Source organism: Ixodes scapularis, unplaced genomic scaffold (assembly GCF_016920785.2).
Source record: "Ixodes scapularis isolate PalLabHiFi unplaced genomic scaffold, ASM1692078v2 PGA_scaffold1__304_contigs__length_218370807, whole genome shotgun sequence".
Lineage (NCBI taxonomy): Eukaryota > Metazoa > Arthropoda > Arachnida > Ixodida > Ixodidae > Ixodes > Ixodes scapularis.
The window spans coordinates 142,867,984-142,894,429 of record NW_024609846.1 but is presented as its reverse complement, the minus strand read 5'-3'; the positions used below and the strand labels follow the sequence as shown (position 1 = coordinate 142,894,429).

Below are 26,446 nucleotides of genomic sequence, written 5' to 3'. Positions count from 1 at the left end.
GTTTTTGTTGTTGCTGAACTGTCTCAGAAAGCTTTCCACAGTAATGGAAGCATTGAAAAGACGAACTGTGACTTATCCCAAGCAGCACATTACGACCGGCTCAAGCTTGAGCCAGACTGGGTAGCCGGGGAAGTTTCACTGGGCCTAGATTGTTTTGCACCATGGCGCTAGGCAGCCCCATTCTGGTATGCCAGTCTGGCAACAACCGCCAGTTCCCTGTGTAGCCATGGACTGGCTCACAACTGGAATTATGGCCTGGGCCAGGCGGGAAGCTCCTAGGTACCCCAGGCTTGGCTCTTTATTGTATATACAGCATGGGCTAGGTTAGTGGCCGGGTGGTCAGCCAAGCTTGGCTAGAAAATAGAAATCCACCATGCAGTTAAACCAGTTTAACTGGTCATATTGACAACACACGTCGTAAATTAATAAAATTCAATTTATTTCCACAAAAAAATACATACTGCAGGCCGCCAAAATGAACATAAAAACATATGTACAATGCAAAAAAAGAAAAATGGGCATGATATTATTCATGTGTCCCAGGCGGTTGGCGAGATTATCCACATCTTCATGAGTGTCGGGGTTCCGGTGGTGGCTAACATAGTACCCCAGGGCATCTGAAATAAGAATAAACATCAGTAATTAGAACCATGGCAGATTTATTTGCGCCCGTCTGTTCTAAAATATGCACTATCATAAACAGTAGGAGAGGGAATATGGAAGCGTGTGCCAACCGTACATATGGTGCCAGTCTTGCGGCAATTAAGTAGAAACCGCATGTAAGCGATTTGACGAGCCTCGAGACAAGCGACGACGATCCGGTTCACTGTCGTTCGGTCACTGGCGCGACGCGGCAAACCGCATGAAAGCGACGGTGGCAAGCGACCAAGGCGATGAGCGACGATTTCTAGAAATCCAAAAACCGAGCGATGCGACAAGCGACCGTGGGAAATCTCCGCCGCTCGTCGCTGACTCTCGTCACTCGCTTAATCGCTTACATGCGGTTCAGCCTTTACGTTGCATATCGGACGACAGACTAGGAAGGCAGGAAGGGACAAAAACAGCAGGATCGTCTACCACAGTGGTTAACCATTGCGGTAGAGGATCTCTAAAGCTGAATGTATACACTGGCGGTTGTATTACTAGCATGGCCGTTCCAAATTGGGTTGCAAAAAGGTTCAGTTTCACATCTACCGGGTTATGAAAATGAATCCAAATGGTCGAGCCTGCTTACCTGGCTCGCTGGCGCCGAGACAGAGACAGCCAGTGCCCGCGCTGCAATGAGGACAGAGCGAATTTCGAACACGCCCTTCTGGGATGCAGCCATTTCGCCCACGAGCGAGTGGAACTCAGGCGGAGGACGTCATCAGCCACAGGAACCATCGGCAGAGGCAGCACTCAAGGCACCGGGAAACTATCATATTCAAACACAGCAACTTGTAACCTCCCAAAGCAGAACAGCAGCGCGAACGAAGACCCAAGTTGCCCAAGTCCGCGCGACTAATGCCAGATCCGGCTTTCTTTTTTTTTTTTTGTTTCCGGAATTGCGCCGCCGCTGTTTCAAAACTGGCGCTCCGAACGGACACGAGGGCCGCGCTGATTGGCACGCGCGCTCCCTGTCCTTGCACGTGAGCAGCTCTTCTCTTTCAAGGCGTCCGCGCTGTGCGCGGGGAGACTGCGTCATCTCCGGTCCCGGGGCACTGGCGCATTCCAGGCGCGTGATTCATCTGGAGCATCTGGAGGGTGCGGGAGTTTTCCCGCGCTTTTCCAACCTCACGTGGGACGCTCCCCGCCTCGGGCACTTGCGCTTGAAGGGGCTTCTCCGTGCAAGCCAGGGTGGATAAAGGCCGCGGTAAAAAGCGGGAAAATTATAAAGTTCGAGTGGGACCAATTTCCACAGTTTGATTTCCAATTTGTCCGGTACAATTCCACTACAACCAGTTCATTTCGGGTGTGGCCTGTTCATGTCCAAGCTGTTTTCAAATAGCTTTTTTTTCTTTTTCAATGAGGAAAACGTGCTCTTTTTTATGTCTCTAGCTAAAACAGACTTGTTGCACTCAAACGTCGCTTTCTTCTGCGAGGGCTCGTGCCAGAAAGCACCAAAAATATGTTAAGATAACGCTCATACAAATTAAAAAAAACGGAAAAAGTTAAACGAACTATAGAGTAACAGTGGTTTTCAGCGGGCATTCTGGGTCTGATAAAATACGAGCTTGAGCGACGGAACATTGCATAGCGGCAATTCCCTGACAATCCTTGGCTCACCCTATCTTCGATCTGGCAACATGCCCCAATTTTGGCTGTTGCTTGTGTTGAGCGGACCAAAGAATTCCTGCGAACCACCATGGAACCCCAAAGCTTGGCAGAGGCATTGCTACCCTGGCCATCTCTGACCGAGGAAAGTCAATAGACAGCCAGGGTACATCATATACTGGCCGCGGCCTGTTTACACTGGCCATCAATGACCAAGGAAATTGATTGGTCAACCAGGGAAGACGTTCCCTGGCAGTTCCGTGGCTTTCTAAGGCAAGGAAAGACTGTGAAACGCCAGGCTGGCATACAGACGTAAATGGCTGGGCAGTCGTGGCCAAGCCATCACAACTAAGTGCCAACCATGGCTCCATCTAAACCAAGCAAGTGTGCTACCTGGGATCAATCTGGCGTTATCTAACACTAAAATTGTGTAGGGGAAAGATACCTGAAAAGAAAAAAATCCTAGTGGCCTGAGAGTGATAGTCGAAATTTGGCAGCCTATGCAGGTCTCACAGGTGTGTCGTTCTCAAGTCTTTCCCCAAGCTCCGACCGCCTCCGTATTTTGCTCAAACTGCAAAATGAAATCAACGGAACATTGCTATTATTAAGTTAAACATAATTTTTCGAATTAATACCCCTAAACGCAAGAAGCACTTTCTCGGGAATAAGACGTATTATCTGGAGGAGAATCAAAAAAAGAATGTGTGTGTGTGTGGAGAGTATGTGTGTGTGTGTGGGGGGGGGGGGGGATATTGTAGAAACATATTTTGTTGCAAAGGTTCCTGTGCCGCCCGCATCTTCAGCACAGACCAGAAAGCCTGGCTCCGGAAGCTTCATTTGCAAAAACACTCTGGCCAGAAAGCGCGTTGTCATGGTACCAAACGCTCGCGGCTTTCTTGACGACGCTGCACCAACCAAAAATAATTCATACCTCTCAAATAAATGGCGTGCGCTGAGCGACAATCTCCTGCAGCGTGCATTTTTCACCACCAAATTTTATTCTTTCAGCAAAAAAAAATCGCGATGACCACCAGCATATGCTTCAGTCACTTAACGTGCAAATTATGTAAAGCAGTTCAGTTTTCTGGTGAAATGCGATGTTCGCAACACTAGAAAAGGTTGTGCAGTATATATTAGCAGTATGAAGATGATATACGACAGCCTAATAAAATGTTGAACCGAATGACTCATCAAGCACTGAGTTGTAAATTGAGGTCTTGAAACAAGGGCATGTAAAACCGAATATACCATCAGCCTCCCGAGGCAGTACTTAGCGAAGTTTCGAATTCATGCACGGTGGTGCCCAAATGTGATTTATGTAAGGATTACAAGAATCTTCGCCTGTTTTTCGTGTAAGTTATGTGTGAGTAAGAATATAATTACATCGCTATGCAGTGCTTTTTGCAGTAAATCATTGTTTATCGGATTCGTTTGAAGAATACCCATGCATTACCTTCCTCTTTCTGCGCATTTCGTGTATTTGCCTTCAGATATTTCATTTGACATATATTTATTTTGGCATACCCGGGGTCTCACACCGCGAAACAGCAAACGAAAAAACCTGTTTCCTCAGACAATGTTACCAGCTGGCGTATTTTCGAGGATCGCAGTCCTGTGTCGCTGTCAAGTAGTTATGTGAACTACGCGCAAACAAATTTATTGATGGTAATAAAAATATATTTAATTATAGGCTGAAAATTTGTCAACATGAATAAAGAGCTGATCACCTTAAAAGTATACATCTAAAGTAAGTGCACCCACTAATTATCTCAAATGTAGTTTGCAAATCGTCTACCGCGTTTTAATCCTTGATCGACGTGTCTAGGTGATTTGGGAGAGCCTTAAGCAAATTTTTTATTTTGGAACAGACTTAAGTAACTATGTGTTTCTAACACATTATATATCAAACATTGAAATATGTTATTGCACTTCCACCGGAACTTACTGTGTTTTTTTTTCTTCTTTTTCGGACGTCAACGGAAGACATTTAGGAAGAAGCCTGTGAAACGTGGGAGGTGTGTGGTTACCAGATGCTAGTCGATTCGGTAACAATTAAAACGATTAGTCAAGTAGACCTGAAAGTTCCATGTCTTTATTTCACAGGATCGATACTAGTGGAATAATTTGCACAGCTGTAAACAAAAGTAATCAGACCAAATAGGAAGAACCGAGTTCTTTGTCGCAAAAGAAAATATCTTTCATGGTGATCAAAATTCCGCTGGGTAAATTCCTAGATGGACGGTAGTTCAACTAATAAAGTCTAGCAGGTGCACCGCACGGACACACGCACACAAACTGTCAGTAGCACGTTTAGCGAAAATCGCGAATCCGCAAGCAAAATCTGCCGCCGTTGAGAAATCCTGAGCACAGTCAGGGTGTCGTCTCTGATGCGGTCACAGCGGTGACTCGGGCGTCTTTTTCGCTCGCTGGATGCTTCTGAAGCCGGACGGACGAAGAGTCACAAGCAACGGGGCACTGAAATATATTTTTTCCTTATCCGCACACCCAGCTTCTCTGAAAGATACAGGTAGCACAAATGGAACGGGAAGACGACACTGAGCGTCCGTTCGTTGCCGTGCGTTCAGTTGGCGCTCGTTGACGAAACAAAAAATGGTTTTCTTCAAAAGAAACAACAGAAAGACCCCCTCACGTTTTCCACACGCACCCATCGCGAGGGAGAGAATGCGTGGGGACGCGCCCGTAATTACACGCCCAGTCCCCGGCTCGTCTCGGCTTTAGTCGTTCTTCTCGTGTAGGCTTACAGTGAAGTTCGATAAACGGGAAAACGAGTGACAGCCAGTCCAACTTCCAGCGAAATCTGGTAAACGAGAGTGGTTGCCGGTAAAAATTCCAGCGAAATTCGGTAACCGAGAGTAGCTGCCGTTGAAACTTACAACAAAATCTGGTAACCGCGAGTGGCTGCCGGCCAAGCTTTCAGCAAAGACTGATAAACTACGCTGGTTTCGGACGAAAACGGGTCAAATTTTACCAGTTTTCACCGGATGTCACTGGAAGTTTTTCCCAGATTTTTTTAATGAGGGGTGCAGAGGCCCCTGAGAATTTATAAAATATTGTGCAAACAATTGTGAGTATGGTAATTAAAACACAGGGTTTTCTAACTATAACAAATTTGTTAAAAACAAAAGCCGTGAAAGGCTACACTTATGCAGTTTCTGCAGGTGAGGTATACGGCCAGGAGGTACGGTAAAGGGGGCTAATCGTAACGATCTATCGGCTAATAAGGTAAAATTTGTTCATTCACTCTTACATTGTGATGTTCTTCCAATTATAAACTTGCTCCTAAACCATTAAATCGATATTTTTCTAGATATGCTAGGAGCCGGTGGCGAGCGTGGTGTTGCCCCAAACGTACTGCTCGTGCAGCAGCACCAAGGCTGGAGCTTTAATAAGAGATGGAAAACTCACGCCGGCGCGTTATCGCACAGATAGCCTTATACTCCTGCTGCATGATGTTAAATTTTAACCTATTACTTCGTTTCTCATGGGTTCAATCTTTCTAAAAATTACTGATTGAGAGGTTTTTTATGAAGCTCACCAAGCGTCTAATTTTAACCATATGTCTATTTTCACTAACAGAAAAGTTACTAAAAAAACTTTATTTATTAACAAACTGATCGTTACCATCAGCCTTTTATACAATGTCCCCCTCGATGCATTAATCACTTGCACAAACCGCATAATTGTAACCGTCAAGGCCTTTTTTAAACCAAAATGTTAAGCCTAAAAAAACAGTATATTTCTCAACAAGCTATGTAGGTAATCACGACATTGAAATGTTTTTTGAATCTCGTTCAATAATATTTAACTGCCATCAAACCTTCGCCAACATATCTACGAAAGCTTTCATATTCGAGATGTTGGCTATAAATGCACAATATTGGGCTGACGTAACTAAGGGCGGACACACAGTATTAAAACTATGTGCTAAGATCGAGGTTGTGAGGAATATAGGACCATTGTTAATAAAGGTGCAATTCTTAACCTGATCCTAGCATTATCCTTGACCCAACCTCGTTAGTGTAAGCACGGCAAAGTAGGATGATCATCTCAAAAGGTTGTAAATATTTAAAGCAATTTAGAGCCCGTCAATGTTCTAGTACTAGACATGGCCACTAATCCGTTACTTGGAAAAGATATCTTGCCAATGATCCCGTAACACCAGTAATTTGCTAAGGGGTTACTGAATAAGTAATCCTTTAGAAAGCACTACGTGAGTTCTCCTTTCAAAGTAACTAATTACTTTTTTTGAGCGTCGAATACAAATGTTAAACCGTATATACGCCATTACTTAACCGATTAATTAATTAATATATAATGGTTCTTGTTCATTTCTATGCATCATTTGTGTACAACGCAAAATTTACTTTTGTTTTTGCCTTTGTGCCATATACAATTTCGTTTATGAGTCCGTATCGATGTGTAGTTGACAACTGTTCAAAAATACTCACTTTTACAGATCCTTATTTCAGCTGCATGAGCCAAAGGGGTTTGTAGATGTTCTTCGGCAAGAGTGGTCTCCTTTGATTCTTCACAATATTCTTTGCTGATCTGAACGAACACTCGCGCGGCGTTGAAGTAGCAAGGACAGGTGTAACATTCTGCGCTTGTCCGGAGTTACAAATCACACCCCTACAGTTTACTTTAGACTAAAATTTTTACGTAACGTTTGCCCTTCATACGGGTGTACTTTTTCGTACACGCCTGCGTAGTGAAAGCGTTTAATTTTTACATCATTCTCGTTCGTCAAGATTTTACAGATTAAAACCTTTTACAAAAATCAATCACGATTAAAGCATTAAATGATTAATCAGTAGTTTAGTCCCTCAACGGTCCAGAACTACTTTTTGTGCCATTCTGTAAATACTACGTGACGTGTTGAAGTAGTAAAACAACCGGATATAAAAATGTAAGAAAAGATCAGGTCTAGCTTAGTGGTTACGTGACCACTTCGCACGCAGTGAACTCAGATTCCATTCCCGCGGGCGGCGGGCGATATTTTTCTAGGAGTTGGCAACCTCGACGATGGACGCCCTACATCGTCAACTACAACATCAAAAACGACAGTCCCAGCTAACACATCAACAACCAACTACTTGGACCACTGTAACTGCAATCCCAACAACTAACATCATTTCCAGTGGTGGAAAGGGACAATAACAGCTATCGCTGTAAAACGCAGCATCAAGAAAGTGCCAGAGGCTATTTCTCACATGAAAAGTAACATTGAACGCTGTATTAATTATAGCCGTCCAAGTGAAACAAGCTCTGTGCGAGTCTAAGCTGCTAACCCAAGACGAGAAAATCCCAAGTAGTTCAGAGGTTGCGGCTGTTACCAAGATCTACTTTCTATCAGATTCATTAAAAAAACAAAAATATTATTAGGCGAGGAAGCAAAGCAAAAAAAAAAAAGAGTGGATTCAATTTTTTTTTTTGTAATCTCCTTTATTATCATTAGTTATACGCATGTATAAACAGCGCTCAGCCGAACCGTTAGACGGTGTATAAGGCGGCACCAAGCCCTCTAAGGGCAGTTGCTGTCGGAGATGTTGAACTTCGGGGTTGCACCGCAGAGGAGATCAAAGATGAAATCACAGCACACCGCGTGATTTCCCAGTTGACTTTTAGGGATCAGGAGGGCACATGCCCCATCTGCAGGGTTCAAAAATGGGTCAGCTAGTGAACGTTATGCATACCACAACGTCCCTTACAGTTCTAAAGTACCTCACCTGAAAGATGTCTGATCAGTTATAGTTAATCCATATAAATATAATCAGGCTTATTTACATATCACAAAAAAGGAAATGTAAAGAAATGTAGAAACTGGAGAAAATCCCGTTAAATTAACTATTTGTCCCATCAATCGCAAAAGGTTTCCACAATGCATACATATAATTAATCAAGGTCGTTTTTAGTAGCTTCATATTTAGAGCATGGTCCCTTGATAGCTCTAGTAAAAAGTCATCCGTCACGTTGTGGGAGAGGTTTCATTAGGGAGAAACATGGCCATTAGAGGCGCACTGCGCTCAGTAGGACCGAAGGTATACCAATGAACACGCGGATGTCCAGCGGCAACATTCATTCATTGGTTTATGAAGTTAATCATCGGCGTCTGTTTTTCGCCTTCTCCGGAAATCTTATACTCTCCTCACGGCATCAACCATGAATATGCCACTGACGTCAGAGCTGTTTGGAAGCCGAAACGTTCGGAGCACATCGAGAGATGGGCGTGTCTACCTGAAGTGGCGGGATCGCCCCCTGTCGAAGACAGAAGTCCAGAGAGCGAATTACAGCAGAGCGGTTCATAAGATACCTCACTTAAATACTCATAAGATACCTCACTTAAAGTAAATGTTACCGCTATCAGTAGCGTAGGAACAAGGCGGGAAAGGGGGGAGGTGATAGGCCGCCCCCTACCTCTAGGTATTTAAAAAATGTAATACAAACAATACGGCGCAGTCGCCCCCCCCCCCCCCCCCCCCCCTTTTCGCCTCCCCCATCTCCCAAATATTTCCGACACCTCTGACCGCTATGCAGACAGGTGCACACGCGGACAGTTATCTGAATGTATACATTGTAATTTTGGTAGCCCGTAACTTCCCAGTCAGCACAGATATTTCCGAACCGCTTTTCAGTGTGATCCGGTAACCGTGATATACAAGTGCGATTTTCTCAGGTACTCGTTCAGCATGAAATATCAAATTTCAGTTTCTCTCTTGTGCTTGTTCTTTTCATATGTAGCTTCTGATTCGGTCATTCCTTCGACTTCGGGTCGGGTTCAACATCCCGGCAGGATATGACCGCTTGAGGTGCACAATAATTAGCACGGAATTGCACTAGTACAAGAAAATTCTTAATACTTACGTTGAATAAAACTATTAAATGCAGCAAGCGAGTTGTATTTTTTTCTTTTAATTTTCTAAAAGTTCGTAACTGATCATGTCAATGATTCCCGCAAAAAGTATTGTAGACCTCTGAGCACCCTGCAGAACGACTACGAAGATGAAAGACAGTGTTATACGGGCAGCGTAATGCTGTTCAAAAAAGGAATAACAACTCGGGTACCTAATACTAAATAAAAGAAAAGAAAAGGTCTTACCTCCTGCGTATGGCATGCGGAGTACATCGCACTTCTCGACGTCTTTGTACGCTGAGTAAGTCGGCACGGAGATATCCTCTGGGAAATTACACAAAAGGAAATGTCATCGCAAGTTCCCGTTAATAATGTATTTCTATTCACCTGGAGCACCGAACAAAAATTAAAAAAATTAAAGGTCGATAGGAACATGCCAAGTAAAGTATGTGACATATAATCACAGTTGGATATTCAATCTTCTTTATTTAAGTAAACTTAAGTGAATAACTGAAACATGCTTTATTAGAATATCTCGTATTCTGGGATGATTTACGGCGTTATTTTCTGGGCTTATTATGCACTTCTATTTGAAAGAATGTCAAGGGTTAGTCTCTGCCCATAAATTCATTAAATACTTCATGCGCGATCTTTAAGGACAAGAATATATTTTTTTCTTTTTTTAATTCAGGCTATCGAGTCTTGTTTAAGGTCCAATGGTGTAGATATATTAATTTCAAGCCTACAATCAAAACAATGACATTTTGGCTCGTACACACGGGGCTTCTATATTTTAGTTGTTTCTACTTCTGACGAAAGTCCCAAGTCCAACGCTACTCCATGCACTAGATGTGACTTCCCAAAGAGTCCTAAGTTTTGCTCTCTTTAAAAAGTTTGCTTTTCAGAGAATGATTTCTTTCTATGAACATTTTTATACAAACAACTAGCCCTTTAGTTCGCAATGATAGTCCTCGTTGAAGATGGGACTTGAAGAAAATAATACTCACGATCTTGAGGTTGAAAGTTCAATATGTTTTTGAGTGTATATCCCTGAGATAAGCTGAGAGTCACTGTTATATTACTGGAATATAAAGCACCAACGCTCTCGTAAGTAATTTAACTTGATCTTGCGAAGTAATCAGACGTTCTCTTTTTAGCTTTTTAACTCAGACCACACTTTCAAATGGACTGCCCATAGCCAAAAAGAATCAAACTACACCCAATGTTGTGTCTAAAATAGGAATAAGTTAAATACTGAAAGACGTTTACAACTTTTTGTAACGCCGATTTAGAGTGCAGCTCTTGAGGAGGAGAGGAGGCTATTGAGGAGAGGGTATGCCCCTCCTCCTCATTCGTACCCTCTCTTCCTCTCCTTCTCCCTATTTCACGCGCGAAACGCGCGTCGTCGCGCTACGATTCGGCGCGGTGCCCAAATATCACGTGAAGTTTTGGTGGAAGTCACGGTGGCGTCTCGGCACGTGACTTCAACCGAAACGTCACCGTGCCGAAACCTCGCGAGCGGCGTTTCGGCACCGCGAAGAAACGTCGCGTGAAGATTCGGCGCGGTGCATTATGGGACGCTTCCCATAATGCACCGCGTGGTTACACCGATGGCGAAGGCGACGCCGACGGCGCCGCCGCTGAAGCCGGAAACGGGCGCCTAAGAGCTGCGCTCTAAAATGTTGCAGAAATTTAGACTTTTATCCCAACTTCTCGGGTTTTTGTTGTTCCTACTTGCCCCGGATAACGTCACGAGCACCAGTTCAGCACTCCCGCAACTCACACGACTCTCCGCGCATACTTTTGCGCCGGCCCTTAATCAGCGGCCGAGGGCCGCTCGCCTGGCGATTGCACTTCGCCGCCTCGCGCTGAAAATGGCTAAAGACGGTTTGGCACGTGCGAGCAACCTGGTCGAACGCTTTGTGCACACGAGAGTGCCCACATTCGGTTGAGGTTCGAACATTAAGACAAACGATATCTTAGACGAGTTATAGATTTTACACCGGAGCCCATATATGTCGGTCTGGAAGAAAGAAGGCAACGCAAACCCCTGTTGCGTCTCACGTGTTAGTGATGTCCACTTGAATTGGTGCACTCTAAACACCCGAAGTGACAAGTACGTCGCTGAAAACTGCTAGAGCGCTACTATTAAAGAGGTGGGGTAGCCGGAACCGTGAAACGCGATTGCAGTTTAATGGCGGACGGCTCCTGCACAAATGGGCTTCTCATGCGCAAACGTGCACTGCTGAGTGGCGACGAGGGTAGCGGACAGAGAGGTTAAGCCAAGCTTGGAGACGCTTGTAGACTGGAGAGCCTAGACTGTGCAGAAGGTCCATCTCAAACCATGGGGATTGTTTGCAATTTAATGGCGGACAACCCTCCCTCCGCGCCGATTAGCCGCAAATGCTTTGAGCTGCGTTGTCGTGTGGCGAGGAGGAAGGCAGGCGGAAAGGCAGGGACGCTCGCAGACGATCAACGCGTTCGTCACCTCCCCGCGGCTCGTACTGCAAACGCGGCCCATTAACCCCGTGACCTTGATCGAGCAGTTAGACGCTCTCTGTAATACAGTCTCTCTATGGCAGACGATTGACACCATCACGTCCACCTCGTATCCTGTACTGCAAGCGCTGCCTACGAACCACGTGACCTCAATCAATTACCTGGAAACAAAACACTTAAATCGCGGCTACCGTTGTTGTGGGGAGCGAAATACGAACGACCGCAATATCTTTTTGTTACTAGCGGTTATCAACATTTACACGTCGTTTTTGTATTAAATCATTTTTTTTCATCTTTCATTAGTATTACAGTAATCACCCTCACTTTAAAACCACAGCAGGCGAGACTGAAAAAAAAAACATCTCTCAATAAACTGCAAGTTGGTATTAGCCATTGTGGTTCCACATTATAAAGCAACACCGATTTTCAAAAAATCAAAACAAATTTGAAAGAAGGTTGTTAATTTAAGATGCATGCTCACGTTGAGAAGCTTGGATCATACTCGACAATGATTGGGTAAGCGCCATTTTGTCCGGGATCAGTCTCTCGGAATCTGACACATTTAGCCATGTCACCAAAAAACGGATCTGTCTTGTAGTTTCTGTACACCATGTACCATGTCTCTTCGAGAGGAAAGTACTGCAATGTGGAATCGTGGTCAAAATAAAAAGACTTATGTACACTTTGTGATGGTTTTGGACAGGCACTTTTCTGGCCAAGTCTAGGGCACAGTAACTAAAGGTGGACATACTAGAGAATATTGCCAAATATATTCTTGCTTACATTGCTTTCTCTTAACTTACCGGAGATTCATTCTGGTACTCTTCAAGCGCCGGGTTTTGTTCAGGGTATGAAATGGTTGCGTAGGTGTTATGAGGTACGAGGAGAGCCGTTATGGCGAGCAGAGCAAAAACCATCGTTCTGAATGGTTGATATTCTTCTACCGAACTTGAATCTCTGTTTACAACGGTTAAGTGTCAGCTTTCACCTCACTGGATTTTATACGCCTCGCTAGTGGGCTCATTTTCGTTTTCTGCGCATGGGAAAGGAGGAGCGAAGACGGAAGAGCAGGTGGGGGACAATTTTGACTAAGCTCCTCCCCCGCACATGACGGGAAGTCGGCTTTGGGTAAACAACATCGGCGTCGGTAATGACGGCAATGCCGTTGCGGCGACCGTGAGTTCTTTTTTTAGAGCGCAGCTCTTCGCGCTCGTTCGCGTGTTTTGTGGCGTCGGCGTAACCAGAGCAGAGTGGGAGGGTACTCAGGAGGAGGAGGAAAGGAAGAGGAGAGGTGAGTCGTCTATATTATTTGTACATATATATATATATATATATACATCCTTCTCAAATTCTTTAGAACGGTATATCGCAAAATCAAAATACCTCAATTGCTGCGCTTTGACTTCGCAGCACAGAGCTCTGTAAACGTCTTTAATTTTATTATTGTAGCGCTGTCAATATTTTCTGAGTTCACAAGAACGAGATGCTTTGTTGCTTTGTGATTCTTACGATTCCTCCGTCGTCTGCTCGAGGTATTTCGAGGATTCCAAGATAAAAACAAAGAAGACCACAAAAAGAAGGCGCGTCTCCAGCCTCGCGATTGAAACACCGGTCTCCACACTGTTAGGAAAAATGGTGTATTTATTTATTTATTTATTTATTTATTTATTTGCACAAATACCTGCGTTAGGCATTATGCAAGGGGGAACAAAAGAAAAATGCATTCAAAATACATTTTTAGTAATGCAATAGACAATCATTCAGTACTACATGTTCACTTGAGCACGCTTCTCTGCAGTCTGTCATAAAAGACGTCATTATTGATAACAGTTATCAGTTCTTCCGGAAGGGCATTCCACTCCCGAGCGGTTTGAACAAAAATGGATAACCAAAACAGTCAGTACGATAACGATGCTCTGCCGCCATCTTAGAATGATTTCGCCTTGAAGATACATGGTGTGGTTCGAAAAGGTAAAGACCCTTTTCAATGCCTGTTTCCCCATGATTTATATTGTGGAAACATTTTAACCGCATACACTTTCTCCGAAGTCCACGAAAGTCCCAACCCAGTCTGTTCTTCATTCTGTACAGCTTGAGTACAGACTATATTCGCATGTGACAAACCTTAATGTCTGATTTTGAATTCTCTAACTTATTCGCTAGGTAACACTGAGGCGGATCCCAGATAACACAGGCATACTCCAAAATTGGTCTAATAAAAGAAAAATATAAGGTGTGTCTTACTCTACGAGATTTATTCTTAAAATTCCTCCGAATAGAAAAAAAACATCCTACTTGCCTTTGCTACAATATTATCTATATGGTCATTCCATTTTAGATCAATGGAAAAATTGATTTCCAAATACCTGTGTCTATATACCTGCTAAAGTTCATCAATTTTTATCTTATATGTAGCCGTGCTAACTATAGATCGTGTAAAACACATGTATTTGCACTTTTCTATATTCAAGCCCATTTCCCAATGATCGCACCAGCGTTCTAACATTTCTAATTTTTTTTTGCATCATACAGACGTCTGCGTCATTTTCTATAACTCTGTATAATACACAATCCTCAGAAAATAACTTGATATTTGACTGTATTCCCTTGTAAATGTCGTTAATAAATATAAGAAATAACAAGGGCCCCAGTACACTTCCCTGGGGCACCCCCGAAGTTACAAGCACGGGTGAAGATTTTTGACCATTTAGTACAACACTTTGTTCTCGCCCAGATAAATACTCAGCAACCCAATTTATAATATTTTCATTGATTCCAATTAATGTAAGCTTATTCAATAACAAATAATGTGGCACCGTGTTAGAAGCTTTACAGAAATCCAAGAATATACAATCTACTCGTTTTTTGTTGTCAATGGCATTTGAAAGGTAATGTGTAAATACAGCTAACTGAGTTACACACGAATAACCTCGACGGAAACCATGTTGGGAAAGAGAAAAAAGATTACTGGAACTTAGAAAGTGAAATATTGAGCTATATATTATATGCTCTAAGAGTTTGCACGCGACACATGTCAGAGACACTGGACGGTAGTTTTCAACAAGCTGTCTTGACCCTAACTGAAAAAATTAGATTTACGTTTGCTTTTTTCCAACCATCGGGAATTATGCCAGTTTTTAGTGATTTTATAAAAATTATATGTAAGTATCTTGCAATTTCTTCCCTACATTTGTGAAAAATCACGGGCGAGAGCTCATCTCGTCCATATGCCTTTGAAGTATCTAGGTCTCTTAAAAGTGCTATAATCCCGTCCATTCCTATTATCAATTCTGGCATAACGGTTCTTGCTATTCTATCAGACACAGAAGGAATAATTCCAAGAGCGCGGGATGAAAAACTTCTTTAAAGTATGTGCTAAACATCCCGCGTTTTCAATATAACTGTTGACTAAGTTGCCATCCTTCGGTAAACCAGGAATTGAAGTATCTTCTTTACTATTTACCTTGAGGAATATCCAGAATTCAGTAGGATCATTTCTTAATTTGTTTTCAAAAGACTTGTAGAAAATTAGTTTGCTTTCTTGGATATCTTATGTAAGATTTGCGGTTATCTCCTCAAGTTTTTGTTTTAACATATCGGACGGATTTTTTCTGTATTATTAGTAAACCCGACTTTTACGTTTTATTTTATTTCGAATTGTAGCATTTATCTTTGGTTTATGTTTATTTTTTTCCCTAATAGTCCTGGATGATATGTGAGAATCAGCGAGCACCTTAAGTTTATGCTTAAAAGTTTTTCATTATTCTTTAACGTCGCACTCTTTACTGAGATCTGAAAAGTAAGGGCGCGCAGCTGGCCAAGTAGGCAACGCGCGTGGCAATATGCCAAGAGCTCTAACGAAATACTTTCGTAATTATTGTTGACGATTGGGCTAGTTGGTCATTCATATTAGCGGAAAACAAACAGCGCAAGGACAAGGACAGAGTAGAAGGCGGTAGACACACACAGCGCTGTGTGTGTCTACCGCCTTCTACTCTGTCCTTGTCCTTGCGCTGTTTGTTTTTCGTAATTACCCTGTGCGTACATCATTACATTGCTTGGAGGCTTTGACGTCCTGTTTACTTTATTCAAAGGTAATTCACATACAACTGCACTGTGATCACTTATAAAAGGAATTATGAAGATATTTGAAATGATACTAGGGTTATTCGTCAGTAACAAATCTAGAATACAGTTTTTTCTTGTTGGTGAGAGTACGAATTGGTTTAGAGCAAATTAAATAAAGAGGTTATTAAAAAAATTATACAAGGTAGAACTGTCATCACAAGTATACGTAGTGCCTGTCCAATTGATATTGGGAAGATTAAAGTCCCCTCCTGGCAACAACAGAACTATCAGAAAAAGTGGATAGTGTTCGACCAAATTCATCGATATTATTTACTGTTGGGGGACGATAGTAAGTGCCTAATACAAGGGTGCCTTCTTTGGGCAACTGGACGCGGCACCACACTCTAAAAAAAGCCTGTGCGTCTGCTTTCCCGCACAACACTCGGGGAGCCAATCACCGCAACTTACGGAGGGAACTCAGCGAATGAGAATGCCGAAACATATGTTTAGACCAAAAAACGCAGTCTGAGTCCTGGCATTAAGCAATTCAAGCGTGACGTTTTGCATTGCTTAATGTCACAACTCAGACTGCGTTTTTTGGTCTAAACATATGTTTCGGCATTGCCATTCGCTGAGCTGCCTCCGTAAGTTGCGGTGATTGGCTCTCCGAGGATTGTGCGTGAAAGGTGACACACAAACTTTTTTTAGAGTGCAAAAAGATTCATTATCTTTTGGCGAAACTAGAAGCTCACTGCTTGCCCACCGTGAGTCTATCAATAAAAATACCCCACCGCCATGCGCATTGCGATCATTACGATAGACTGCAAGGTGCGTAGGAAATACTTTGCTATTAAGCACAAAGTCATCGAGCCACGACTCAGTGCCCATAACTACGCATGGCTGTATTGCCACCACTAAGCAGAAAAACTCGTCTACTTTATTTTTAAGACTCCGGCAGTTTATCAACATAACTGTCGGGCGAGTACTTGAAGATATTGAAACATTATCAGAACTCGTATGAGCGAAAGGGCTATGCCATTCTTGTGATCTTACATGTCTGTTGTCAAGCGCCAGGACCGCCTTCTTTTGCTCAGTATCCCAGATATACGGTTCCTTATTCACGATCAGCTTATCATACAACAGAAAGACTTTGTTAGCCTTCTTTAACCTTTTTTTCTTTAAAAAAAATCCCATAACATAGTCTTTTATCTTGAAGTGCTTTGCTAAAATCCTGTGAGACAGTGAAGTTGGTATTTTAAAATTTGAACCCCGAGTGCAATATACTTTCTTTTTCATTCCACGACACAAAAGGCTACGCCAGGTTTCAGAGCAACATAACTGCTGAGTATCTTAGAGTCACTCTTTCTCCTGGATCACGCGGGTCTCACAGATATCGCCAAAGGGCGCTCCGACTACATGGCGCCCGGGTTTTAGAACAATATAGCCTCCGAAAGTCTTAGAGTCACTTGTCTACCCAGATACTGTCACAGTACGCCTCAGACCGCGTAGCGCCGACCACCATGAAAGCAAAAACTAGTGTCGTTCATGGAAAACAACGACAGGCTGCAGGAGTACGTTGGAATCAAGCAGATACAAATATTTTCCGAAGAAAACCCTCCGCGCCCAGTGTAGTACCCACCGTGAATACAGCTTGCGCGTCAACAGTATGCAAACTGCTTCTCGACGCCGACGGTTGCGCGGCCCGGCTCCCTGAGCCCGTCAGTAGCAGTACCAGCTACTTATCTACGTTATTGGCGGGCGTAGCGTGTGACCCTAACTGAGTGTCCGCGACTACTCAGAGTCAAAGAAACACGCGCATATTTACATTCCCAGATTGTACTGCTGATCTTTCGTTACTCTTTTCTGCCAAGCCTCGCTCCTCGCCTAACATAAAAGTCCAACCCGTTCTCAAAACGTCATCGAAACTTCTATATAGATTTTTCCTTCAGGACAAGATGTTGGTTGCGTACACTTCGCAAAAGTGAAGGGTTCGCCTCAAGCACGGAGAACAAAGTGTCTCCCGCAACAACGAATTTTAGCTTGACGCACGCCAATTCAAAGCAGGAACGCGCGTACGAGTTACACTTCGCTGGCTCAAAGGAGTGGCACTGCGGGTTGCCGACTCGGCATTAATCGCTCAACCATAAGTGGTGAGATTAGGACATTCGTGGTACGGGGCGATCATAGGCAAGAAATTGCTGGCAAAGGCCGGACAAGGGGACGGAGGTTAGGAGCCACGACCACGATAAAGGAAGTCGTGGCCCTACGTTGGGTGCCATTTTGTGTGGGCTTTTCACTTCCTCTTTCCCTTCCCCCGCTCGGATATAAAGGTCCCCCGTGAGAGAGTGAGAGGAGGATCCTCCAAGACAGGGGACTCGCCACTTCACGAACAGGGCGGAACTCACGGCTAAGGAGGCCGAGCGTTCTGACCCGTGACCGTTATCACAGCCATCGGGGAAGGCAGACCACAGGAATCTCCACAGTCTATAAACAATATAAATTACGAAAGCCGGAAGGTGGTTTCATTGCAAAATAGTTTTAGGGACGAATGACTGTAAAAATGCGTTAGTGTTACATATGCAAATTCCAACATTGAGGTGATGATCGATGTAGAACGATGGAATGAAAAAAAAAACTTTGCTTTAAGTACGCGTTAGCATGGTAGATTTTGTGAAAAAAGGCATAAACGAGCAACTTTACGTCGGAGGGAGAAGTAAGGCAGGTACCATGTGATTTTCATGGAGCTTATTTATACTTGCAGTGCGGTGATAGTTACCTAGAATAAAACGGGCACAACGGTTTTGGACCTCTTCCAGTACATTAGTTAGATAAGACTGACTGGGGTCCCAGATAGAAGAAGCATACTCTAATTTGTAGCGAACGAGATATTTATGCAGTGTTAATTTTAAGGCTCACTGTGCGAGAGCAAAGTTTCTTTTCAGGTAACCTAGCATGCGGTTAGCGTTATTGATAACTTATTCAACATGCAGTTTCCAGGAGATGTTACAAGTAATGTGAACGTCCAAATATTTATAGGAAACATGGGCCAAGGGGGCGTTGTTTAGATGGTTTAGAGTAGGAGTGTCGCGAACCGGCCGAGATTCGAGTCGACCAGGTTCGACTTTTTCGAACTTCTTGTGGAAATTTCGACGAACCTTGTATTGAGGTTCAACTCATCTGCGCATGCGCGACAGGCTGGCCAGTTGGCTTCGGATTGGATGGTGATGGCTAAGGGATGAATTAAGGGCACCGCTGATTGGTTATTTCAGTTAATACAGTACAAAATAATTAAGTTATTATCTTCTTCGGTGATTAAAATTAGTTTCTTTTAATTGCAACTGTTTATAAAATAAAATAACTTTCTGCATAAAAATAAATTCTCCAAACCTAGACAAGCTTGTATCAAGGTCTGGCCACACTGTCCGCAAAGTCGAACCGGTCGAATTTGGTGAAAAGTTTCGAAAGTTCGTCGAACCGGTTCGACCCAGTCGAACCCCGAAAGTTCGACCTAAAAATCCGGTTCGAGAAAAAGTTCGCGACACCCCTAGTAGGGGTGTCGCGAACCGGCCGAGGTGCGAGTTCGACCAGGTTCGATTTTTTCCAACTTTTAGTGAAAAATTCGACGACCTTGTATTAAGGTTCGACTCGTGTGCGCATGCGCGACAGGCTGGCCAGTTGGCTTCGGATTGGATGGTGATGGCTAAGAAATTAATTAATGGCAGCGCTGATTGGTTATTTCACTTAATACAGTACAAAATAATTAAGTTATTAACTTCTTCGGTGATTAGAATTAGTTCATTTTAATTGCAACTGTTTATAAAATAAAATAACCCTTTTTTTAAAAAAAATATTCTCCAAACTTAGACATGCTTGTATCAAGGTCTGGCCACACTGTCCACAAAGTCGAACCGGTCGAATCTGGTGAAAAGGTCGAACGTTCGTTGAACCGGTTCGACGAACCATTCGAACCCCGAAAGTTTGACCTAAAAATCTGGTTCGACAAAAGTTCGCGACACCCCTAGTTATGAGTAGTCCGACTAGCTTCAATCAGATAGGAAAACAAATTATTGGGATTTTGTCATTACGTATACAATAATAAATGAAAATGATCCTTGCGCAAAGCATTTTTTATATATTTTTTGTGAAGGACATCCGCCCAACACTTCACTTCCGCTAGTTGCAGTACGGGAGCAGACGCCTTCACTTTTGGGGCGTTTTGTTGCAGTTTGTTGTCGTATGTCGTGTCGGTGTCGAGTAAAGCGGTAGGGCTTGGGAGTTTGTGACCGGTGTTATTTGTGAACACTGGTGTGGGGCGCTGGTGCGTCTTTTTTTATACTGCCACCACCCCGAGCTTTGAAGATACACGGGCCCGTAGCACTGCATTATGCTGAATCGCGAGCTCCTTCTCTGTTGACGTCAATTTCCTGGTACCACTCGTGGATGCTGCAAGCGTTTAAACAGTGTGCACCGTCTCGCTTACATCCCCGGTGACGTACTCGACCTGTTGAAACTTATTGCTTCCGTCATTTTGGAGTACGCAAGGCAGTTATCTCGTTGGTCTGGTTTCGGTTATAAAAGCAAGGCAAAACGCTCGTAGTTCCCGCCCTCAGTACACGTTGGACATATTCCACACTTTGACACCAGATAACTGATTGAACGAGGATTTACATTCACTTCCGAGGTTACTCTCGTCGCTTCCTTACCGTTGAGCAGCAGGATGAGCTGGCGACAAGTCGCGGATGAAAGGCTTGAGCATCAACAGCCCAAGCGCACTCGGTGCCAATGCGGGCGACGCGGGTTTCTGTCAACCGGGAGGCCAGCACAAACCGTGACCGTTCTAGCTCTTCGTCATGACACGGTGTTGCAGAGAGCAGGGTAAAATACAGCTACACAGATCACCGAAGCAAACGCACTGCTATCGTAAATCTCGGTTTGTGACTCCGCCTTTGTAGTAGATCATCTTATTTGTTTTGCTGGAGAGACGCAAACGACGGGCATAACAAAATTGCTTGCATATTCCGCATACCTCACAAAAGCATTTACCCCGCCACCTTGCGAAAAGCGCGAAACACGGAGTCCGCACCGTCCTAAGCTTCCCGTTTTTTACCTGCTTTAGAGCAGTTTGTACCTGCTAGTAGATATGCCTACTGAAACTGAAACAGGGCAGTGCCAGAGAGAAAGAGACAAAGTTGAGAAAGCTCGCTCGCTCTCCAATTTCTCAACTCTCAAGTGATTGTACCATAATAAATGCACCAACGTCTCTTCCCAAAATAAAGAAAAATCACTACGTTCACTATACGTTAAAAAAAAGCCATGCTAAACGCGCGTTGTTGCCAGATTTTTACCTACTTAACAAAAGTCGCGAAAGCAAACCGGCTCTAGCTTCCAGCGTACATCGGCGTTGCGCCGTGGCCAGATTTTCTCAGTCAGATCTAACTTAAAGGTGACCTACAGATGCAGCAACTGGCATACATTTTCAATACGGCGGCCACCACGGAGCGCCGTAAATTCTGAGGAGGATGCATAAGAAGCGGCCGCACCTTCGCTTGCAGTTGAAGGGTTGAAGCCAAAACGAAACCAACTGCAATATCACGTGTTCAGATCGAGGGCACGCTTTTTATATCCATTTTAGCTTTTTAGAACGAGTAATTAAGCCCATAACGTTAATTGTGGTATGTAAGAAAATATTATCAATATTATCAAGACCGCTAAAATAAATACAAATATGGACGACATGAGGAAAGCCGCATTGCCATCGACCAGAATCAATGACAGGAATGGCAGCGAGCGCGGTAAGTGCGTGGTTCGCCCCGTCCCGCGACATGGCGTAATTGCTTTTGGTGCATATTTGTCTCCGAGACATGTTTCTTTCCGCGGCATTTGTCTCCACGGTCCTTTCTAGGTGTGTTCCCAAGCATTCCGGTGCTTCGATAGCCGGCAGTGCTGCGGTCGTCGTCGGGGGTGAAGCGTGTTTTCGAAGTCGGCTACACGGATACGCGTGTATACCCGAACCAAAACACGTTTTTTACAACCTCGCATGATTTTTGAACCAATTATCCGTTACTCAACGTGTAAATTTATGGTAATTTGTGTAAATAGCGTGTTTTTCACCCCAAATATTCGCTAAATACACGGTACTTGCTAACAGTGTATCAACTGCAGAGAGCACGCCATGACGTTTCGCTTTTTGCGCTGTTTGATTGGCCCTTCTGCTCATAACATCGGCCGCGCTCATACCGAAGCTGAAACGAAGTATATAGGTAAATTTAAGGTGATGTATAATGTACAACGATTGCTGAGCTCAAGAAGGTGAGAAATTTTAGAAACAAGATCGTCCGAGGAATTCAGCACAAGGTAAAGCTAACTGGCAGTTGTGGCTGTAACACGTGTTGACTTTGTGTCAAGTTGAGTTAGGCAGAAATCGACGTATACACTTAGCAAATCGACTCATTCTGAAGAATTGGGGACCACAGAAGGACACACACCAGTCCAAACAATGCTAGGATAGTTAAAATCTCCCAAGAAAGACGCGAGAGTCAGGACACCTGGTTAAAATCAAATTAAGAACGTCGTATACTCACGGGGGGGGGGGGGGGGGGGGGGTAGCAGAATACTTCGGCGGTCTATAACAAACACACAAAACTATACGTCTATGGTTTGCACTAACGCACACACAAAGAAACTCAAGACTAGTTGAAGTTTTCATACAGACTACCACACGCAAAAAGTTTGCTGTCACGGATTTTAGGAGAGAGCTATTTTGCTGTACGAATAAGTAAACCAGCAGATGATAAACGGCATTCAGAGCGTCACGGTTTTTTGACGCTATATATTAGTAAAACTACTCGAAGTTTGTTCAAATTGTAGACCAGATCCCTTGTTTCCTCTTAATAGGCTATGATGAAGATGTTTGTGTAGGGCTAGACGAGGACCTATTAGCCCAAGCGCCCGCTACGGCGTCCTGATGACCCCAAACTCAACGGCAGTGTCAGTTTCCAAACAATAAACGAATACATTTTGTCGACATCAAGCTTGTTATGATGCAAAGTAAAGGCAATATTGAGATACGAACCCTCCGTAAATTTGATTAGCTTACGTCGTGCATGGTCGGTTGCCAGCGAAAAATTCTCGTTTTCCCAAACACAGCTATTTTTAGTACTGCTTTTGAATTCAACATAATATCTCAAGCCTTCAAGTTTGCCAATTTGACAATTAGCGGACGACAACGGCTAGCAGAGAAGGCACCTGTTCCGTGCACCCGAGCAATACATTTCGCGCCAACCTGCAAGTTCATGGTTCAAGACAACGCCGTTCTTTCCTTCTCCTTCGACTGAGCCGATGTTTCAGGATCGGACTCCTATATTTTGTGAAAGATTAAGTTGTCTAGCTCTGCTATTTGTCAAGCTCCAACGCATATGTTTCTACATTGACGAGTTTTCTATACACGTCAGCTAGTTCATTTTCCATCAACTGCTGGTTTTTCCATACTTCGTCAATGAAGCTGATTAAGTTGGCTTGACCTGCCTCACACTTGAGAGTTCGGGTTTTAACATCCTGAAGTATTTGTAGCATTTCGTCCATTTGCTTACACTGGTTTTCAGTTACGGAAGCCGTGCGAGGACCATGGTTAAGCTCGATATCTCCGCTCAGATGTAGAACCAAAGCGCACAATGCATCAAAGCAATCAGCTATAAAACAACACAGCACTTCTGAGCAAGGCAGCGCTACAGGGTAACGATAATCAGATTGCATTTTTTTAAATATTTGACGGTTACACACCTGCAGCAGAAATACCACAGGGTTAGATTGTGACCGCATTCTCTCGAAGCTGCCTCGCACCCTGGCGATTTCGGTGCCAGAGAGGGGAATGGGGCGTGAAGGTTCCGACGATTTCGATGGCGATGAGATGGCGAACTCTCCAGGAGAAATCAACACAAAAAAGTTCAGGTAAACTAAATGTTATCCACTGAAAAAAGATCTCGCTGTTCCGTTCGCCATGCATAACCCATATTCCCTACCCAACTTAACATATCCCGACCGGTCTTGTCAGTCTTCTCGTCCAGTTCCTCGATATCCGTATTAAAGTCAGCAGGTAGTATGGTGGTGGGAAGATTCAGTGCCTCCATATCGTTTTCTAGGTAGCCCAGTGTTTTCGGCTTTGTAGCATCAGACATGTTCCCTGTCTTAATGTACACTATTTCGAGTTCGACTTCCCTCTTATTATTATTATTATTTTTATATCTACAGGGGTTCTCGACACTCTTCTCTCTGCCTCTCTCACTGGCCTGAACTAGTCTCCAGAAAGCCCACACCACCCCCTCTTCGCTCTCCGCCTCTTCAGCTCTCGTCTTCACACGTTAGTTTATCATATGCAGGCGGTTCCTCCTCATTCTTAAGGAGGGTTTTTACTATCCCGATCAGATGATCCTCTTCTATTGTGGCATACATCTCTTTTCATTTGGCTGCTTGTCTTCCTTCTTGCAAGCTGAGGAACGCCAAAGTTTGTCGCCTTCTATGAAAAATCTGGCAAAAGCTTCCAGTGACATCCGGTGAAAACTGGTCAAGTTTCACCCGTTTTCATCTGACACCAGCGTAGTTTACCAGTATTTGCTGGATTATTTGCCGGCAAACGAATTTCGCTGGGATTTCACCGGCAGCGGGTTTCCAGATTTCGCTGGAATGTTACCGGCAGCCACTTTCGTTTACCAGACGACCCGGTTTTGCTGGAAATCTTACCCGAAACGGGTGACTCGCTTTCCCGTTTACCGAACTTCACTCGAAGCCGACGTGAGGGGAGGTAGAAGCCGAGACGAGCTGGGGACTGGATGTGTAATTAGGGTGCCTAGAACGCACCAAGGACGAGTTTTCACGCACCCTCTCTCCCTCGCATTGGGTTCGTGGGGAAAATGTGAGAGGGTTGTTTTGCTGACTCTTCTGAAGAAAACCGAATTCTTTGTCCGTCAACGAGCACCGGCCGGCCAGGAACGGGCGCTCAGTTTTGGCTTCTTGTTCCATGTATGCGACCTGTTTCTTCCAGAGCAGCTGGTTGTGCAGATCACCCACGGTACACTGTACCGTGGGTGATATTTCGTGCTTGATTGAAGTTGTTCGACGAAGCAGATTCTTGAAACCCGGCGTGAACGGCAGCCTCATCTTTGAGGACCCGGCGAAAATTCTACGAAAGCGCAGCACCGGGGGAAATAAGCGCAGCTCGCATAGAAAGCAGACTCACGGCGTACCGGCGTCTGCTTTCGATGCTTCTTTCGATGCTACTTTCAATGCGTGCTGTGCTGCTTTTCCCCGGTGTTGCGATTTCGTGAAACTTTCACCGGCTCCTCAAAGATCGGGCACCGTTCACGCCGGGTTTCAAGAATATGTTTTGTCAAACAATTTCAATCAAGCACGAAATATCACCCGCGCTATTTTGATGGCAGCTTGTCACCACAACTACCAGAACGCTGTCTTCCCTGAATGAATGATAGTGGCTGCAGCAGCTTATATTGACTAGAGGTAATATAACTCTACCAAAAATATGGCCGTCAGTGGCCGCATTCGCGGAGCGCAAGGAGGATAGAAGGGTAGGAGAGGGCATGACGCCAGCCGCGTAGCCTTCACAAGGCATGCTCCCTTGACGCCTCGCCTCTTTCTCATTTTCCTCCTTACTCTCCTCACTTCGCACGCCAACGTGACCACATCACGTGGCCGTAGCTAGCCTTCGTCTAGCTGTGGGGTACTAGAATACACCACAGTCTAGCCTTCGATCTGATTAAACCTACCGGACGGAGCACGCACAAGCCTGCAAGGAGTCCTTCTACAATCAACCATCCATTTCACACGTGGCATGTCACGCGCACCAATCGCCAGAGAGATCTACGGTCATGTTGGCCACAACATCGTTTAAACTTTTCATGACTAGGTTTCACCAATATTGCAACGTGCCCTCTCCTAGTACTTCGAACCTCCTTGGCAGAGCGGGAAAACGCGATCCAACAATTGTCATAGAGATCAGTGGCAAACACTAAAACGCCCATAAATATCAACACTAGTCACTAATAGCCATTTGTAGCCATTTGTAGCCATTTCAATCAAATTTATCTAAGATTTGATGCATAAGCCATTAATAGCCACTTGAAGCCATACTCATTTTTCAGCACCGAAATATCACATAATTGTTTGATGATCGCATCAATATCCATCAGCAGCCATTTCAACTCAATTTGTCAAAAATAAATACAAATAGCCAACATTATCCACTTGAAGCCCTTCCATTTCATAAATATAAAAATAGCTCAAGCAATAGTTATCTACTAATAGCGGTTTGTAGCCATTTGCAGCCGATCTATTCGAAAATAGGGGCTTATAGCTAATAATAGCCACTTGAAGCCATTCTCATTCATAAACACTCAGACAGCAGATAATTGCTATTATACTGACTAACAGCTACTAGTAGCCATTGAGCCACTGTGGTCAGAAATATATTCTAATAGCCAACAATAGCCACCTGTAGTCATTCCAGTTTATGAACAGAAATAGCTCAGTTTTCATTACTCATTATTAATATTCGTAGCCATATCTATTAAATATATATAAAAGTGGAGGTTCATAGCCAAAAATTGCCAGTTGAAACCACATGCATTCACCAACGCCGAAATAGATAATTGTCAATTATCTCATCAATAGCCTTTGGCGGTCATTTAAGGTCAATCTGGACAAAGAAATGCTAATAGCCAACAAAAGCTACTTGAAGCCGTTCAT

The 26,446-nt window shown here is 43.9% G+C and overlaps 1 protein-coding gene and 1 pseudogene across 1 annotated transcript; both read right to left on the bottom strand.

Moving 5' to 3' along the window:
* Positions 1-7,795: 7,795 nt before the first annotated feature.
* LOC115318431 lies at positions 7,796-12,543 on the bottom strand. Its single transcript, XM_029978147.4, has 5 exons — positions 12,427-12,543; positions 12,105-12,262; positions 10,132-10,205; positions 9,371-9,448; positions 7,796-7,923 (listed from the first exon to the last, which is right to left on the bottom strand). Exons 1-5 carry the CDS (start codon positions 12,538-12,540, stop codon positions 7,796-7,798), a joined length of 552 nt encoding a protein of 183 aa, XP_029834007.3. The 5' UTR covers positions 12,541-12,543.
* A 10,043-nt stretch (positions 12,544-22,586) lies between these two features.
* On the bottom strand, positions 22,587-23,865 carry LOC115318409 (annotated as a pseudogene).
* Between the last annotated feature and the right edge of the window lie 2,581 nt (positions 23,866-26,446).